An 18,198-nucleotide genomic window follows, 5' to 3' on the forward strand; every position below is an offset into this window, starting at 1 on the left:
GGGGATGCTCGATATTGGCTTTTTTACCTATACCGATATTGTCCAACTCTTAATTTCCGATACCGATATCAACCGATATCGATATATGCAGGCCCCCCCCCCCCCCCCCCCCCCCCAAAAAACAGAATAATTTCAGGTAATTAACATTACATATCTCTTGTCGTGGAATTAACACAACATTATGCATACTTTTGACAATAAATAAAATCAGAATCTGTTCTTACTTGCTTGCCTGGGTAAATAAAGGTGAAATACATGAAAAAAAAAAAAAATGTAAAATAAAAAATTTGAAAACCGATAGATATTTTCCGATATCACATTTTAATGCCAATATCGGACATCCCCATCAGAACATACTATATTTTATTTACTAATTCATACATTACTAGTCATGAAAACAAGATAAAACGATTATTGTACCCGCGTGCCGCAATGCTCTCATCTTGCCCCCCCCCCCCCCCCCCCCCCCCCCCAACAACAGAAAACACTTATTGAACACTAGTTGGCAACGTTCCAAAGTGCACAGCAAAATAAAAAAATTATTACCAGCATTTGGCTAGCGGCTACTGTTAATTTAGATAAGGTAAGATATTAATTTATTGATCCCCTCGGGGAAATTCAGGCGTCATAGCAGCATGGGGGAGGGGAGAAATTAGGTCTGAATATAAAAATGAGAAAAATAAACAGTGTAAACAAAGGTGCAGATGAGGGCCTGTGTGTATCGGTTATTATACGTTACAATAAATATAGGCAATAAAGAATTTAAATCTGAATCTATACTATGAGTAAGAGTAAAAGTATACAATAGGCGCGGTAAACACAAGGTACCCTGACTGGCCTGATATACATCATATGTTGTAGTCATGGGCGGAGTTTATGGGGGTTCAGGGGGTGCATTGCACCCCCTGGTGGCCGGGGGTGAAATTGCCCTTTTTTTTTTTTTTTTTTTTTTTTTTTAAATCAAGATTATTTTTATTTTAATAAAATTATAATAATTGTGAGAAACAAATCTGAATTCTATTATGTTTTGTTTTACAATACATTCATTTTATAGTAGTAATCATGTCACATTATAAGGCGAACCTTCTGTAGTGTGGCAGTGAAAGGGTTAACGGCAACGCGCGGCCAGCAGCAGCAGCAGCAGCGCGATACAAAGCCACTTATTCTGAGATGATAATTAATGTATCTGGATAACCAATGCACGAATTTTGTCGAGGCAGGTAGCGTTATTTCGGGAAAATTGATATCTATAGCCTGGTATATTTTTCGTCCACGAAAAATGGAGGCTGTAATAATTATTATTGCTCGAGAGTCTCTATGAATAATAATAATTAGAGCCTAAGTCAGTTAAAAATGATCCCCCGTAGTGCTGTGTGTGTGAGTGTGTGTGTGTGCTGCTGTACTACCTAAATAAAATAAAAAATTAGGGGTTAGGGCATTGTAAAAACGCTAAAATAATAAAATAAAGGTCAAAAAAATCGCGGGTATAGTTCGCCAAGCTGTCGCACCCCCTGGCGTCAAGTTCAAACTCCGCCTATGGTTGTAGTCCGTGCAGGTTTTGGTGGTTAACCAATTCGCGGCCAACCACGTATAAAAAAAATCACGCAAACAAACCCCGTCAGTGTCACGCTTCCTGATTTCTTCTTCTGTCTCTCCCAGATCGGCCGGCTGGATGGCTGCGTGCGCGTGGTGGGGATCTGTGGCTCGGAGGAGAAGTGCGCCGCCCTGGTGGAGGAGCTGGGCTTCTCCGCCTCCGTCAACTATCGCCTGGAAGACACGCCCTCCAGGCTGAGGGAGTGCTGCCCCGACGGAGTCGACGTCTATTTCGACAACGTGGGCGGTCCCATCAGTGACACCGTGATAGCACAGGTACTGTACGTGTAGAAGTAGTTGTTGTAGTAGAAGTAGTAGTAGTAGTAGTAGTTTTGATTGATTGATTGAAAACTTTATTTAACAGATTGCAGAATGGGTACAATACAGTACGGCTCAATACTCACAATTGTTAAGGGGATGCAGACCAGAGAAAGACTTTTGTCTTGTTTAGGGCTGTCTTAAATACTTCAAAGCTTCGTTCGATGGGCATGGGATTCGAATATGAAAATAAAATTCGATTATTAAAAAACAAAATATATATATATATATATATATATATATATATATATATATATTTTGTTGCAAAATGAACTCTGCATCTCTGTTAACTACAACAAGCAATGCTGTTTGTTATTTAAGATGAGGTCGGACTCGGCACTGACAGATTTGTGTTCATTGTGCTGCTTTTATAAAGCCTCAAATGACGGCTTACAATATTTCATGAAAGCAAAGTGTTTAGTTTGTCTAAGATTTAAAAAGGTTTAAACTTTACAGCACTGACAAAGTGCTGTAGCCTACAAGTCTCACAACATAAAAAAAAATAAAAAATAAAAAAAATTATATATTTTTTTATCTCGAAGCTTCGAATTAAAATCGAATCTCGGCCCCGAAGCTTTGAATTCCAAAAATATTATCGAAGGTCAGCCCTAGTCTTGTTTACATCAGGGTCCCCCATTTTCAATTCATAATGGGTAAAAGTAGTAGTATTAGTAGTAGTAGTAGTAGTAGTAGTAGAAGTAGTAGTAATAGTAGTAGTGTAACGGATGGTACCGCGCAGCCAGTCACTAAAATACTTCGGACGTTGTGAAGCGACTGTGGCACGGTAGCGGTACATGAAGTAAAAACTCACTCCCCTGAGGCATCCAGACTGAGTGGTTAGAAGTGAATTCACCTCTTGGTACAGAGGGCTGTGATGTCGCCCGCGGTGCGGGAGACCGGGGTTCGACTCCCACTCATGGCATGTTCAGAGTAGTACCGGCTACAGTAGCAGTAATAGTAGTAGTAGTAGTAGTAATAGTTGTAGTAATAGTAGTGCAGTAGTAGTAGTAGTAATAGTAGTAGTAATAGTTGTAGTAATAGTAGTGCAGTAATAGTAGTAGTAGTAGTAGTAGTAGTAGCAGTAATAGTAGTAGTAGTAGTAGTAGCAGTAATAGTAGTAGTAGTAGTAGTAATAGTTGTAGTAATAGTAGTGCAGTAGTAGTAGTAGTAATAGTAGTGCAATAGTAGTAGTAATAGTTGTAGTAATAGTAGTGCAGTAGTAGTAGTAGTAGTAGTAATAATAGTAGTAATAGTTGTAGTAATAGTATTAGTAGTAGTAGTAATAGTGATAGTAATACTAGTAGTAGTAATAGTAGTAGTAATAGTAATAATGGTAGTAGTAGTAGTTAACTCCAACAATAGAAATACATCTCCTTTTAATCCCTTTCTTAGCTTTTTGAACAGTAAACTTACAAACATCTCAAATCATGTGTGCTCTCCTGAATTGAGAACCACAGTCAGGACAGCTGAAACTCGGCCAATTTTCCGCCGTCAACTAAAAACACTATCTTCGAACAATATCTAAAAAACAAAAAAACAAAACGTAAAAAAAAAAAAGTCTTACTGTCTTTTTACTATTAGGTACCTTACTACTATATTAATTACTACCTATCATGCTAATATGTCTAATACTACTATGCACTCAGCGTGTAACAGAGATGTACGCCTCCTGCTGACATGTTGTACACAACTTGTAAGTCGCTTTGGATTTAATTGATTGATTGAAACCTTTTTTTATACTCGGGTAAACTCTGAGGTGAGGCCACCTCATTTACAGAACTGCTGAGTGTACAACGAGATAAAACAACAAAACAATGTGCAGTGCAATCAGTTAAAAACAGTTACACGAATCATATAGAAAGGAAATCAGACATTTATTAAATTCCGTAAAATTCCGCTAAATGAGAATGTAATCAGCCTTATTAATTAATAATACAGCGTTGTGTAGACATCGTGTTTCTCCTGTGGCCGCACCTGTGTTGTTGTAGTACTCGAGTCCACCACTGGTCTTCATGACTCGTCTTGGGACTCGAGCACCGACTGCATTCGGACTCGGAAGGTGCAGACGAGGACTCGGGACTTGTTAATTTATAAATAAGTTATTTCTTTTTTATTCGTTTTTGTAATAGGCCCCTTGTAACTGAGGGGTACAATTCCCTGACTGTATTGATAAGTATGGTATCATTAAACCACTACCGCTTTATGTACTTTAATTACTGGCCATACAGTACACGATATATGAATATGATGAACACTTCCCACAATGAAATCGGTTCCAGTCAAAGGTATTAATCAAGTATTTAATGGAGCAAAAGGTACATAGGATACTTTACATTATTCTTTGAATGCACTTGTAAGGCAAAGGAGTATGCGTAGGCAAATCAATAACGAATGTCCATTCTCTGGTTACGCAGGAGGTAATTATACAACCTGAATCTTAGGGAATTATATCTATGGTACACTAGTAATAGCGGGAGATACTGGAAGGGGTTCCCACTGGTTGTAAGCCAGCAGGGGGTAGAAGATCTGTCGGTAGTAGGACGTCTGGTCAACGATGACTAGGGAGACTTCAGGTACAGAAGCCGGTGCAGTAGTCTCTTGATCCACAGACGAATACAGCTTGGTTCTCTTGTAGACTGTAGCTCTACAGTGAAGAAAGCTAGGCGGCCTCAGGCTCTCTGAGCGCCGACTCGACTTGACTCCTCTCGGGGTAAATCCAACACGTGCAGGCGTCGGCGATTATCCGCTCCATAAATCATAGGACCAAAGCAAATATATTCCAGCCGCAAAGGGCTATGTGGTCGTCGGGTAGATTAATCCAGTGTACATGTCCATACGGTTCTCGCCTAGGTCTCCTCGGGTGAAAGCGCCATGCGGTCGGCCCAGCCTGGATAAGAACTCTAGCTAATACGAGAAAGCGTTGGAGATGCTGGTCACTATAGAATTCTAACCGCACGATACACTATACACAAATAGACTATTAAAGACTCAATAGAAATATGTCGCACTCGACGGTATAGCGCCAAACTCTGACAATTCAGTTATTAATTCGCACGCGGTCTCGATGCTCTATTCTGAGGCCAAACAGGCCATACTTCACCGCACGTTGTATCGTGGGTGAGGCTTCAACTTATCGGTAACATACTAAAACTAAGAAGGGTACGGAGGTAAGGGGCTAAGGGGCTTCTACATTCACCTGCGCCGTATTTATACGCACGGTGAACAAAACTAGTTCCACTCTCACTCCTGTCGCGTATCCCTGGGCAAGGCCGGGCATGTCCAGACACATCTTGACGGTGACTTTGAACCTGGCTCCGGAGGCCGGTCCCTGGCGCCGGTGGACCGCTGTCCAATAGGAGAATGAACTATTATGGTCTGGGCTAAAGGGATATTCCGTGTATATGTACAAGGAATATACAAGGGATATCAAACGATATACAAATACTATGCAATATATATCAATAAATAAATATATATATTCGGTTTAATCTGATCCTTTGTAACAGCCGCCCCCTAATTAGTCCCACCTAATTAGCTAAGCAGAGACAGATTAACCGTACTGTCCACTACTCAATGTCTGCTGTGAGGGTCAGTCAGTTCACAAAGTCATGGGGTCATGGTCGTCATCGATAGTATCGGGGAGCCTTGGCAGTTCTATTAGCCTCGCCACGGGTCGGGTGTAGGTCCGCCCTTGGACGAGCACTTCAGCTGCTCGGACCTTTCCGTCGGCACCGGTGATCACTTTGCTTACGCGGCCAGCCGGCCACATAGCTCGGGGTAGTGACTGGTCGATAATCATGACGACTGTTCCTTCTGTCAAATTGTCTCTCTCTTTTACCCATTTCTGGCGGGTCTGTAGAGACGGTAGGTAGTGGAGTAGGAAGCTGTTCCAAAACTTGTCAGCCAATACTTGACTGTACCTCCACATTCTTCGGCCGTTCGCTTCTTCAGGCCTGTACATTGTCTGGGGTAGCGCGGGGTCCAGCCGCCCCATCAAGAGTGTGTTGGGGGTGACTGGGTCGACATCTGCTACATCACTTGAGACGTAACCGAGGGGCTTTGAGTTCAATACTCCCTCGATCTCCGTGAGGACTGTCATTAAGACTTCTTCCGCCACGGTCTGGGCCCCAAGCACGGCGTACAGGGCTGTCTTTATTGAACGTACTTCTCGTTCCCAAGTTCCACCGAAGTGAGGTGCGTTCGGGGGATTAAACTGGAAGTCAATCTGGGATGGAGCGAGGTGGGTCTTAAGTTCTGGGCCCATAGCTTGGAAGCTCTCTCTCAGCTCTCTTTCTCCGCCTTTGAAGTTTGTCCCGTGATCAGACAACAATATAGACGGTTTGCCTTTCCGCGATGTGAATCTTCGGAAGGCCATAAGGAATGAGTCTGTGCTCATGGTTGGAAGGAGTTCTATATGTATCGCTCGGGTGGTCATGCATTTGAATACAATACCCCACCGCTTCTCGGTTCCTCTTCCTTTCTTTATATACAGCGGGCCGAAACAGTCCATACCGGTGGAGTGAAAAGGCTTGTCGCCGAGTCGGAGGCGACAGGTTCGCTGGAAGCGCCGCACTGCTTCTCTCCCTTGCAGTATCCAATAACGACGTCTGATCTCCGCGAAGACTCTCTCTGCCCCTGCGTGGTGCACATCCTCGTCGTATTTCTTTATGATCAGCTCTGTGACCTTGTGTCGGCTGTTCAAGACTATCGGGTACTTGACGTCATCCGGTAAGTCTGGGGCTCTCCGCAGACGACCACCCACTCTGATGAGACTATGGGCGTCGCTCTCGGGTGCTAGGTGGAGCAGTCTGCTGTCTGATGGGACGGGCTTTGCTCCCTGTAGACAGTCTAGCTCATCGGGGAACGAGTCTCTCTGGGCTCGTTGTAGTAGAAGAAGTTCTGCTTCTTCGTAGTCAGCTGCTGAAATGTCAGTAGTGGGCTGAACCTCTGGGTGGTGCCACAGAAATGTCTTTAGCTGCGCACTCTCTAGGGTGAGGCAATCGTCTATGTCGGGGTCTGTGGAGACGAGTGTGTTCAATCCACAGAACACAGATTTCTTGTTTTCGGCCTCCTCTTTACTCGCCTCCCGTGGGGTGGGTGTAGGCCACTCTTCTTCCGGGAGCTTGAGAAACTCTGGTCCGTCACTGTATGGGTTGTGACGGGTGAGGTCATCCAGGGACATTCCCCGGGTGATGACGTCAGCTGGGTTGTGTTTTGTGTCCACATACCTCCAGCTTGCTACTTCTGTTAAATCTTGAATCTCTGTGACTCTGACTCCCACGAAGACCTTGTATCTGCACGAATCAGACCGGATCCATGTGAGTACTGTCGTGGAGTCTGACCACAAGATTGTTCTTTGCACCGGAATGGTGAGTTCACGTTGGATTAACGTGGCGAGGTGCGCTCCTGCTAGGGCTGCGCAGAGCTCTAGACGCGGGATAGATTGTTGCTTTCGTGGGGCTATTCTTGAGCGAGCCAGGATGAAAGCAGTATGTATTTCTCCTCCCTCCTCTCGGGCACGCAAGTAGGCCACCGAGCCGTAGGCTACTTCGGAGGCGTCGCTGAAGACGTGCAGGTCCATCTGGCACGTCTCCGGCCTCACTGTGGGTGGGAAGTAGCTGCGGTGTATGTTAACACCTGGGAGTGAGCTGAGTTCCGTCTCCCACTCTCTCCATGTGGATGCAAGGTGTTCGGGTATGGGGTCGTCCCAGCCCTGGTCCTTGTCCCATAACGCTCTTACAATCATCTTTGCCCTGGTGGTGTAAGGTAGAATACATCCCAACGGGTCATATTGTCTGGCGAGTGTTCTGTATACACTCCGTCTGGTGGTCGGTAGTGCAGTCGACCTTCCCTGCTCCTTGGTCAGGGGTGTGTGTTTATAATGGAGCGAGTCTGTTTTGAAGCGCCAGACTAATCCTAATGTCATTTCTTGGGCTTCTCCTGGGATGGTCGCCATCCAGGTCTCGCTGCTTGCTGCCTTGTCCTCGGGGGAGAGGCTGCGCAATACTTGCGGGTCGCTGCTGGCCCACTGCCTGAGATCAAAGCCGCCTTTGATCAGGGAAGCGCGGAGCTTGAGTAGAAGGGCCTCGGCCTCTTCTGGCGTCGAGACGCTTTGCAGACAGTTGTCCACGTAGAAACTATTTTCTACACTTTTTCGGACCTCTTCATCAGCTGCTGGGTCCTCTGCGACGTGTTTTTGCAGTGCAAACGTAGCACAGCATGGGCTGCATGTGGTTCCGAAAGGGAGGACTTCCCATTGATAGATGGCTGGTTGCTCATCCCCGATCCTCTCTCTCCATAGGAACCGCAGCAGGGGCTTGTCCTCCTCCACTAGTCTCACCTGCAGGAACATCCCTTTGATGTCGCCGCTGATGGCCACCTTGTCCTGGCGGAAACGTAGTAACACGCCTAGTAGGGAGGGGCCGAGTGTTGGGCCGGGCAAGAGCTCTTTATTCAGATTTTGTGATCCGATCTGGTAGCTGCAGTTGAACACAATACGATCCTTGCCGTTGTGGTGGACTTTGTGGTGCGGCACGTACCATGATTCGGTCGTCTGATCGGCCTCTTTAATGTCAATTTTCTTTATGTGTCCCGCTGTGATTAGCTTGTTAATCTCAGCGCGGTACACAGTCTCTTGAGCGGGGTCTCTGGCTAGGCGCCGCTCTGTGTTCAATAGATACCGCTCCGTCGCTTCTTTTGGGGCGTGGAAGGTGGGCATACCCTCTCGCCTCAGGAGTGGAGTTGCGTATCTCATCACTCCGTTGACTTTGACTCTCTTTGTCCCTTGCTCGAGGAGTGCTATGGCGTAAATGTCTTCCTTGGAACGAATGTCTTTCTTTTCGTTCTTAAAGGGCATTGTCTCTAGTGTCCATAGCCTCTCGACATGCTGTAGGAGGGTGGTGTCTTCTTCTGTCACTCTGGAGTGGAGGCAGCTAGTGGCTGCTGTTCGGTTAAGAGACTTAGCGAGGGGGCCTTGTAATGTCCATCCTAGGCGGGTCTCGACTGCTGCAGGACAGCCTCTGGGCCCTGTGTGGACCCGGTCTATCGGGACTATGAGGTCTGCATGGTCGGAGCCTATCAGCAGGGTCGGGGTGGCACCGTCTATGAGCGGGATAGGTAGTTGACGCAGGTGCACATATTTATCCATCAGCTTGGCGATGGGGTAGGTGTACTGCGACAGGCCTATTTCTTGGCTGGTGAAAGCATTAGTAATCCTATACCGTCTCTCTGGCTGCCCGCTTGCTGCGATAGTGAAGGAGACATTCTCGCCCTTTATCGTCTTTAGATCTCTTCTTATTGTCCGAATCGTCATCTGGTTTTCGCTCCCCCGCAGCCCCAGCTGGGCCGCAGCGGATGCGAGGAGAAGGGTCTTCTCTGACCCGTCGTCAAGGACGGCGTAAGTGTCCATGACCTTGTCTTGGTAACTCAGTGTTACGCGGACCACCTTTAAGAGCACTCGGGCGCCCCCGCTGCTGGCGGGGTCAATGTACATAACACTTGCCTTTGTGCTGCTTGAGGGTGCGGGCTTTCTTCTGTTACTGTCGTGTAGGACATCTAGGTGGGCTCCGTCACACCGACTACACCTCTTCTTTAAGCGGCACTCGGCTGCCATGTGACTGCGCGCACATCGGTAACAGCGTCGGTTGGACTTTATCCATTGACCCACTTCGTCGGCGGTCATCTTCTTGAATGTGTCACATTGTGACAACCAGTGTTCTTTCTCGCAGTACGGGCACACCATCTTCCACTTCTCTTTCATCGAGGGGGTACTGTGGTTCTTGCTGCTCGGTACTGGTTCTGATTGGTGCATGACAGTCACCAATCTTCGGCCATCGTTTGCTCTCCTAGGTCCCTCTCTGGAGCTTGGTGTGCTCCGCACGAACGTATCCAATCGCAGGCTGCTGACTTCTCTCGCCAGGAAGTCGGCTAGGTCTAGGAGGGATGGCTCGGGACCGTTAGGATCACGGTGGTCTCTTTGCCGCCTGAAGCGCTCTTGTCGGGCGGGCGGAAGCTTCTCTAAAATCCTCTCGACATTAGAGTTTGCGTATAGTTCGTGCATACCCTTTTCTCGTTGCGCCCCCAGCATCCCTACCAGGGATTGTACCTTGATAGACAGGTCGTCTAGTGAGCGATTGTCTGTTGCTGGGGGTAGGCGGTCAATATGCCTTATCTCTTGTATTACGTAGTCCCATATGCGTCCATATCTTTGGTCGAGTGCTGCTAGAGCCGCTGTGTATGGGGTAGTAGAGGTGGCATAGGCCAGCGCTATATTGTGCGCTCGGGGCACCTTGAGGTGCTTCAATAGGATAGCATACTTGTGGCGTTCATCAGCTACATCAGCCATCATTGTCTCTAAGCACATCCGTAGCTCCGTGTACTGTGCTCTGTTCTCATGGGTGAAGTCTGGAAACGTCGGTGTGCCAATGTATGATGCCGTAGATGGCTGGCACATCGGTGAGCGTTGGAAGAGAGGCCTCCTAGGCGAGTCTCCTCTTACGCCTCTCGGTGGGCTGGTACCGGCAGGGTACCATGGCCCGCGTATCCAGGTGCTATTCCTCGGGACTGGTCGTGCGTCAATCTCACCCGTGAATTGAGTCGGGGGTCTGTAGCGCAGAGCCGCGGGGGTAGAGCCTGGGCTGTACTGGACCTCCTGGTCCTGTGGAGTACTGTGCTGCTGTCGGGCTTGACTCTCCTCCTCTCCCTCTTCTTCTTCCTCTGTCAGGTCCTCTAGATCCTGTAGTCGTCTATTTAGCCTCTCCGCGGTGTATACCGTTCCTTCCTTGTAGCTGGGTCTCACTGGGACCGGTCGGGGAAGGAGTTCGGAGGGGGGTATAGGCTCTCTCTGGTGGTCGGGCTCAGGGTCGCTTGATCGGTTAGGGGAGGGTGCCCTTGACCCGTGTCTTGACGAGGCCCTGGAACCCCGTGCGGAGGGAGGGGGTGTTGCCCTGGCGATCAGCTGCTCCATTAGCTGCGCTTGTAATCGGTCGCGCTCGGCTTCGCGCTTGGTGAGAGCGATGTCGCGCTCTGCTTCTCTTTGGGCACCGGCAGCGGCGCGCTGGGCTTCGGCGGCGGCGCGCTGGGCTTCGGCGTGGTCTCTTACCATATTCTCTTCCGTCTGAAGGCGTCTAATCTCTAGACGTATACGATCTTCGTCGCTCCGTTGCTGCGCTTGGAGGCGTTCTCTTTCCATGGAAGAATGTTCGCGCTCACTAAGCGTCTGTGCTTGGAGTCGATCGCGCTCTGTTGAGGCTGCTAGGCTGGCGAGGAACGCCTGTGCCAGCATCTTGTCCGCCTCGCTGGGGGAAGACGCTGGTTGAGGTGATCCGCTCCTGGCAGTACTCGTTGGAGATGCGTTCTCCTGCGGGGAGTCCTGGAGCTCTATCTCCTGGGCGCTCTCCTCTTCTTGTACCGGGCAGAGTTCCATCTCTGGAGGGTTGTCTTTCTCCTGGAGCTCTCCGGGGACTACTTCTTCGGTCTTGGCGGGGGGTAAAGTCGTGTCAGTTCCCTCCTGGTCCCTACCGTGAGCTTGGTCAGTTACATTAGAACCCACTAGGGCCTCTGTTGGCGGGGTAGCCTGGTTGATAGGGTCGGACATAATTTTACTTTCTACTTTTTCCGCGTTTACCGTCTGTAGAAGGCTAGGTAGTATACTGGCAACGTAATCCTCTAAGTACTGAGGTGGCTGCCGTCTACGCTGCGGGCGATCTACTTTAGGAGGACCGTTTTGTGGAGTGTTCATCATAGGCCATTTCAATATTAATACCACTATATTAATATTACACTAGTTACCCTCCGGCTCGAAGGACCAATTGTAACTGAGGGGTACAATTCCCTGACTGTATTGATAAGTATGGTATCATTAAACCACTACCGCTTTATGTACTTTAATTACTGGCCATACAGTACACGATATATGAATATGATGAACACTTCCCACAATGAAATTGGTTCCAGTCAAAGGTATTAATCAAGTATTTAATGGAGCAAAAGGTACATAGGATACTTTACATTATTCTTTGAATGCACTTGTAAGGCAAAGGAGTATGCGTAGGCAAATCAATAACGAATGTCCATTCTCTGGTTACGCAGGAGGTAATTATACAACCTGAATCTTAGGGAATTATATCTATGGTACACTAGTAATAGCGGGAGATACTGGAAGGGGTTCCCACTGGTTGTAAGCCAGCAGGGGGTAGAAGATCTGTCGGTAGTAGGACGTCTGGTCAACGATGACTAGGGAGACTTCAGGTACAGAAGCCGGTGCAGTAGTCTCTTGATCCACAGACGAATACAGCTTGGTTCTCTTGTAGACTGTAGCTCTACAGTGAAGAAAGCTAGGCGGCCTCAGGCTCTCTGAGCGCCGACTCGACTTGACTCCTCTCGGGGTAAATCCAACACGTGCAGGCGTCGGCGATTATCCGCTCCATAAATCATAGGACCAAAGCAAATATATTCCAGCCGCAAAGGGCTATGTGGTCGTCGGGTAGATTAATCCAGTGTACATGTCCATACGGTTCTCGCCTAGGTCTCCTCGGGTGAAAGCGCCATGCGGTCGGCCCAGCCTGGATAAGAACTCTAGCTAATACGAGAAAGCGTTGGAGATGCTGGTCACTATAGAATTCTAACCGCACGATACACTATACACAAATAGACTATTAAAGACTCAATAGAAATATGTCGCACTCGACGGTATAGCGCCAAACTCTGACAATTCAGTTATTAATTCGCACGCGGTCTCGATGCTCTATTCTGAGGCCAAACAGGCCATACTTCACCGCACGTTGTATCGTGGGTGAGGCTTCTACTTATCGGTAACATACTAAAACTAAGAAGGGTACGGAGGTAAGGGGCTAAGGGGCTTCTACATTCACCTGCGCCATATTTATACGCACGGTGAACAAAACTAGTTCCACTCTCACTCCTGTCGCGTATCCCTGGGCAAGGCCGGGCATGTCCAGACACATCTTGACGGTGACTTTGAACCTGGATCTGGAAGCCGGTCCCTGGCGCCGGTGGACCGCTGTCCAATAGGAGAATGAACTATTATGGTCTGGGCTAAAGGGATATTCCGTGTATATGTACAAGGAATATACAAGGGATATCAAACGATATACAAATACTATGCAATATATATCAATAAATAAATATATATATTCGGTTTAATCTGATCCTTTGTAACACCCCTAATCATTTAGCATAAGGTATTGATGGTTACTGAATTTGTTTGGCTATTGTGTGTCACAAAGTAAATAAACTCTCTTTGAAACGGTGACATTTATGTTTAATGTATATGTCAGCTCAGACTCAACCTCGATGACTAGGGACTCGGACTCAAGTTTCAAGTTCAAGTTTCTTTAATAGTTGTCATACAGAAGTACAGAATACTTTTATACAAAATGCTTCTTACTGTTACGCTCCAGAGACTGTGCATGACAAGATAAGTATGAAATAACATAGTATAGCATGTAAATTAGAAGTAGAAAATGAGGTCACAGTGTTCAGTATAGACATATGTACAATGTTCGATGCAGAATAGACGTAACTGAGTTACCATACAATATACAATATACTATGCAGTGTACTAATATACAATACTATATAGTGCAAGGCAGAAATGGGATGAGGTACAATTTAGGTACAATTTACAGTAAGGTGTACGAGTTGTAGTGCAATCCTTCATCAATAAATATAAAGTGTGTTTAGGTGACTCGGACTCGGACTTGAATACTGGGGACTCGAGACTTAGTGACTGGAACACTGGGCTGCACACGGTTGTGCGGAAGTCGTGGCGGTCAGATTTGAGTTTCCACATGTCCCTCCTGAGACCAGGATGATGATGATGCTCTTGTTGACCCCCCCCCCCCCCCCCCGACCTCCAGATGAACCAGGGCGGCAGTGTGGTCCTGTGTGGACAGATCTCCCAGTACAACAGGGAGGTGCCCTACCCTCCGCCCCTGAGCGAGGAGACGCAGGAGGCCCTGCGGAGCCGCGACATCAGCCGGGAGCGCTTCATGGTGCTCAGCTACGCCCACAAGATGGAGGCCGCGCTCCTCCAGCTCAGCCAATGGGTGACGTCGGGAGAGATCAAGGCAAGTCGACACACACAGTCTGTGTGTGTGTGTGTGGGGGGGGGGGGGGGGGGGGGGGGAGAGAGAGAGAGAGAGAGAGAGAACCTGAGGAAGGGAGAGTGGGAGGGAGGGAGAGAGAGATGGATGGAAGGAGAGAGGGGGAGAAAGAGAGAGAGAGAGAGCGAGTTTAAAATTTGTTTAAATATTAAAATTATTATCTTTAGAACTATGAATCGTTAGCTCACTAAACCCTGCAGGTTGCCACGGCCTAGTCGAGCAGAAAGACTGACCCGATGTGCCGCTTTTGTAAACACAAAGGTTAATAGCCGTCTAGAATCCAATCTATCGAACCGCCCTAGATAACAGAGAACCCAATCGTGAGCCCAAGATCTGAATGACCTTTCCAAAGAGTCCCACCTCTAGTAACTGCGTCTAGTTGAGTTGAAGATCACAGTTGTACATTTCCACAGACAGACAGGAAGTTCGGGACCGTGAGCGTGGGGGGGGGGGGGGGGGGGGGGGGGTGAAAGATTTTACAGTAGGGATGTTCGATATTGGCTTTTTTTTTTACCGATATCCCGATATTGTCCAACTCTTAATTTCCGATACCGATATCAACCGATACCGATATATGGTTACATTACTTATTACATGGCGTTTTCACATTCGCCTAAATGCTTGCTTGTGATTGGTCAATAGCGCTCGTCAGAGGTCCGATATTACTCGATAACGGACCTCTGCCGAACAATAATGACCGCTGTGCGCAGCTGGACCAATCAAGCCCACTACACACACTGCCTCAGTGCAGCTCAGCATATGCACAGCTGCACTCAGTCATGCAATCAGACCACAGACCTGCCGGCTGCCGATAATAATAATCACTTTATTTGGGCTGAGAGCCACAGAACAACTGCGTCTGCATTTGATCTCGTCTTGTCGATGAATTAGGTATATTGTTAGTAAGTTAGCCATGTAATAAGCGGGATAATGTATAGCCTATACTCGGTCATTGTCGCAAAATAATTGACCTTCACTGACGTTTAGAACACCTCGGCGCTGCGCCTCGGTATTCTAAACTCCGTGTCGGTCAATTATTTTGCGACAATGACCTCGTAGCTATACATTATCCCTTACATATCTCTTGTTGTGGAATTAACACAACATTATGTTGGGGTGAACGATTTTACAGACCAAGTTTTAGAAAGAGGAGGGCGCAGAAAGGTCCTTATCGCTGTCCTAGGGAACAGGAATTTCAGAACAGCACAGGCCCCAAATTTGTGTTTTTTTCTATTTCATGTTATTTTATTGTTCATGATTTTTGTAACGAGATTTAGATTTGTATCACGCTGCTATTTTTATTTGCGCTATGCATTGCTCTCGCCGCTTGTTTTATTACGTCTTTATTATGTAAAGCACTGTGAACTACAATCCTTGTATGAAAGATGCTAACGTTTATTATTATTATTATTATTATTATTAATTGATGTCTCTCGCCCTTCTCTCTCTCTCCATTGAACAACAGGTGTTGGAAACAGTGGTGAACGGCATTGAGAATATGGGAGGTATGTCGTCAAGTTATTCACTCTCATAAGTCTCTTATTATATCGTCATATTATTCTTTGTCACTCTGCCCGGTGTCATCGGCCCGCAGGACGTCCGTAGTGTGTGGCGGAGGGAGATAATGGCTCCGTTTTCCTTGCAGTGGCATTTTGCTCCATGATGAAAGGGGGGAACATCGGCAAGCAGGTGGTCAAGATATCAGACTGAAGACCAGCGTCATCAGCCTCAGACCCTCAGGGGCGGGGCCTCAGACCCTCAGGGGCGGGGCCTCAGACCCTCAGGGGCGGGGCGTCGGGCTGCAATCCATTACCACTTGGATGTCGGAAATTCCTATTTCCTTCTTAACACATCGACGGCCACAGGGATTAGACGGGCCCCACTCTATACGGCCAGCATATCATCATAATAAGGTTTCATTGTGCGTGAGGCTGTTTGTAGAGCTAAATCTATACTTTATATAGTATTGCTATCTGTCCATTCTCATTGTCAATTGACACTATAAACCGTCCCTTCAAAATGGCTTAAATTAATAATTTTTTCATCAATACGTTCCCATTTTATAGCGTCTTGAATATGAACGTTATATGGGATTTGGTCTGGTATATTTCCTGCAAAACGAGATACAGGCTGCTAAGCTAATAACGTTAAATCGAATGGTGTTTCGGCCCTACAGAAGCTAGAGCTAAAAATCTAAATGCATATGATCGATATAATGTTCCACCATGAATGCATGAAAGGGGGGGGGGGGGGCGGGGGACGTCGTTTCTGATTATTGATTACCAATAACGGCGTTAGCCTCAGTCAGTAGCCACATTCGCCGATCGCCTGGTTGGCTATGATAACAAGGCCTGATCAGCATGTAATTCACGTGAAAAAGATCTTACCTGTGGCCGGTTGGATCCCAAAAAGGATTTCCCAGTTATCGATCGCCATCTGGTAGATCCATGTGTCCATTGGCTGATGATATATTCCTTTACTGCGTACTGAATTCCGCGTCCCAAAACGTATTCCAAGCTACAGGCTACACACATAGATCCACCCTAACAGGAAAGTCCATTCGAGATCCAAAAAAATTAAACACCTTTCTGCCACAGGGAACACTGCATTATCGAGACAGCGCCCCTACGAGGATCTGGCCGGTAATGCACTTTTCCGAATTCCAAGAGTAGGGTAAATCTGCAGTGCCGCTCGGTGACATTGAGTAGGTTATTAAAATGGAATAAAAGCCAAAACAACCTTGCCACGGACATGTCCGTGGTTGGCCCTCTACCGTTGGATCCGAAACACGGACATGTCCATGCTTGGCCGGGAATGTGTTAAAGGCCAAATTTGGGGAGTTCCTAGTCACAAACTCGGGTACGATTTCTCCAACCGCCCAGTTCAAGCCTCAGTGTCACGCTCCTGAACCGACCCGCATGCGCAAATTAACAGTAAAGAAGACGGACGTAAAAGATTTTGACGAACGTCGATCTAGAGTGACGTAAAAGTCGCATGAAAGTCACATTGCAATGAAAGTGGCCCAAATCTGAATTGAAAAGATCAGATTCCATGTGGCTTTTGCTGTTCACACTGTTGTGAGAAAAAAAACATCACATTATGAGCAAAAACTTCTGACTTGGCCCGGTTTTTATCTGCAGTGTGAACGGAGCCTCCCTGGAACGTAAAACCTTTTCTTGCCTGTTCTGAATGGACCCTGAGGAAATGTGATTGTGTTACAAGTACAGTGTGTTGTCATTATAGTCTTTAGACTCGAGTGTAACATTGATTGTACTTTGTAGAAATGTAAAAATCATGTAATACTACTGGGAAATAAAAAGGTACAGTATAATATTGTGACGCGTCAATCTGTGATAAGGGTTTGATTCATGGCTTTTACTCACCAAGTCATTGATTTTTACATTTTACGAGTTGAAATAAAGGTTTGAAATTTAATTAAAAGGGTTTAAAATGAACGTTTTGAAATTAAATAAAAATTGTACTTCTCATTCCTGCTTTTGATAGTTAAGCAAAAGAAAATCCAAATGATAAAATTCCAATGTATTACACTAAGTATTATGATTCGATATAGTAAGAGGCATTAAGAATTGTACTACTGTAAGAAGTGTAATATGATCGCATCGTTGACCAAGTCGATCAATATATATATCACAAGATATAATGACCCTTAAAGAAAAACAACAGAAGTGGGACTACAGTATATTTACCGTCATGAACAAATTTATTTCACAGCACTATAAACCATTAACAAAAAAAAAATAGTGGTTTGCTCTCATTTCGGCCGTCACAAGTAGAAAGATGTGGCAGGTGTAAAATAGAATCTATTCTTTAATAACCAACTACCTCACCACAGGGGAGGCTGCAGCGTGGTCCAGGGGAACCGGTACATCATATAGTAGTGTGTATTGCTTCTCAAAGGAGGACCAGTGGGTCACCGGGTTAGAGGCGATTCCAGCCATTTTGTTCTTAAAAAAAAAAAGGAGCCAAATCGCCACTTCCCTGGTGGTGAAAATTAAACCGATCATGTACAGTAATAAATTATAACCAGCGTCTTCATCTGCTCATCTGCAGCATCAATAATCAATATCATCATCATCAGTGCATTTGGGTGATAATATGTGAATTTTATATATTAAATAAACTCTTATACTTTATGCAAATA

The 18,198-nt window shown here is 46.4% G+C and overlaps 1 protein-coding gene across 1 annotated transcript; it reads left to right on the plus strand.

The window, feature by feature from the left end:
• Positions 1–1,659: 1,659 nt before the first annotated feature.
• On the plus strand, positions 1,660–16,304 carry ptgr2 (prostaglandin reductase 2; the record flags this gene model as incomplete). The annotated part of the gene is made up of 4 exons (XM_084339023.1): positions 1,660–1,869; positions 13,791–14,000; positions 15,502–15,541; positions 15,682–16,304. Coding segments are annotated over 4 exons (525 nt in total), but the record flags the coding sequence as incomplete, so codon positions are not given.
• Between the last annotated feature and the right edge of the window lie 1,894 nt (positions 16,305–18,198).

The sequence above is a fragment of the Notolepis coatsorum genome (genome assembly GCF_963971535.1).
Source record: "Notolepis coatsorum genome assembly, contig: SCAFFOLD_1622, whole genome shotgun sequence".
In the NCBI taxonomy this organism is placed as follows: domain Eukaryota; kingdom Metazoa; phylum Chordata; class Actinopteri; order Aulopiformes; family Paralepididae; genus Notolepis; species Notolepis coatsorum.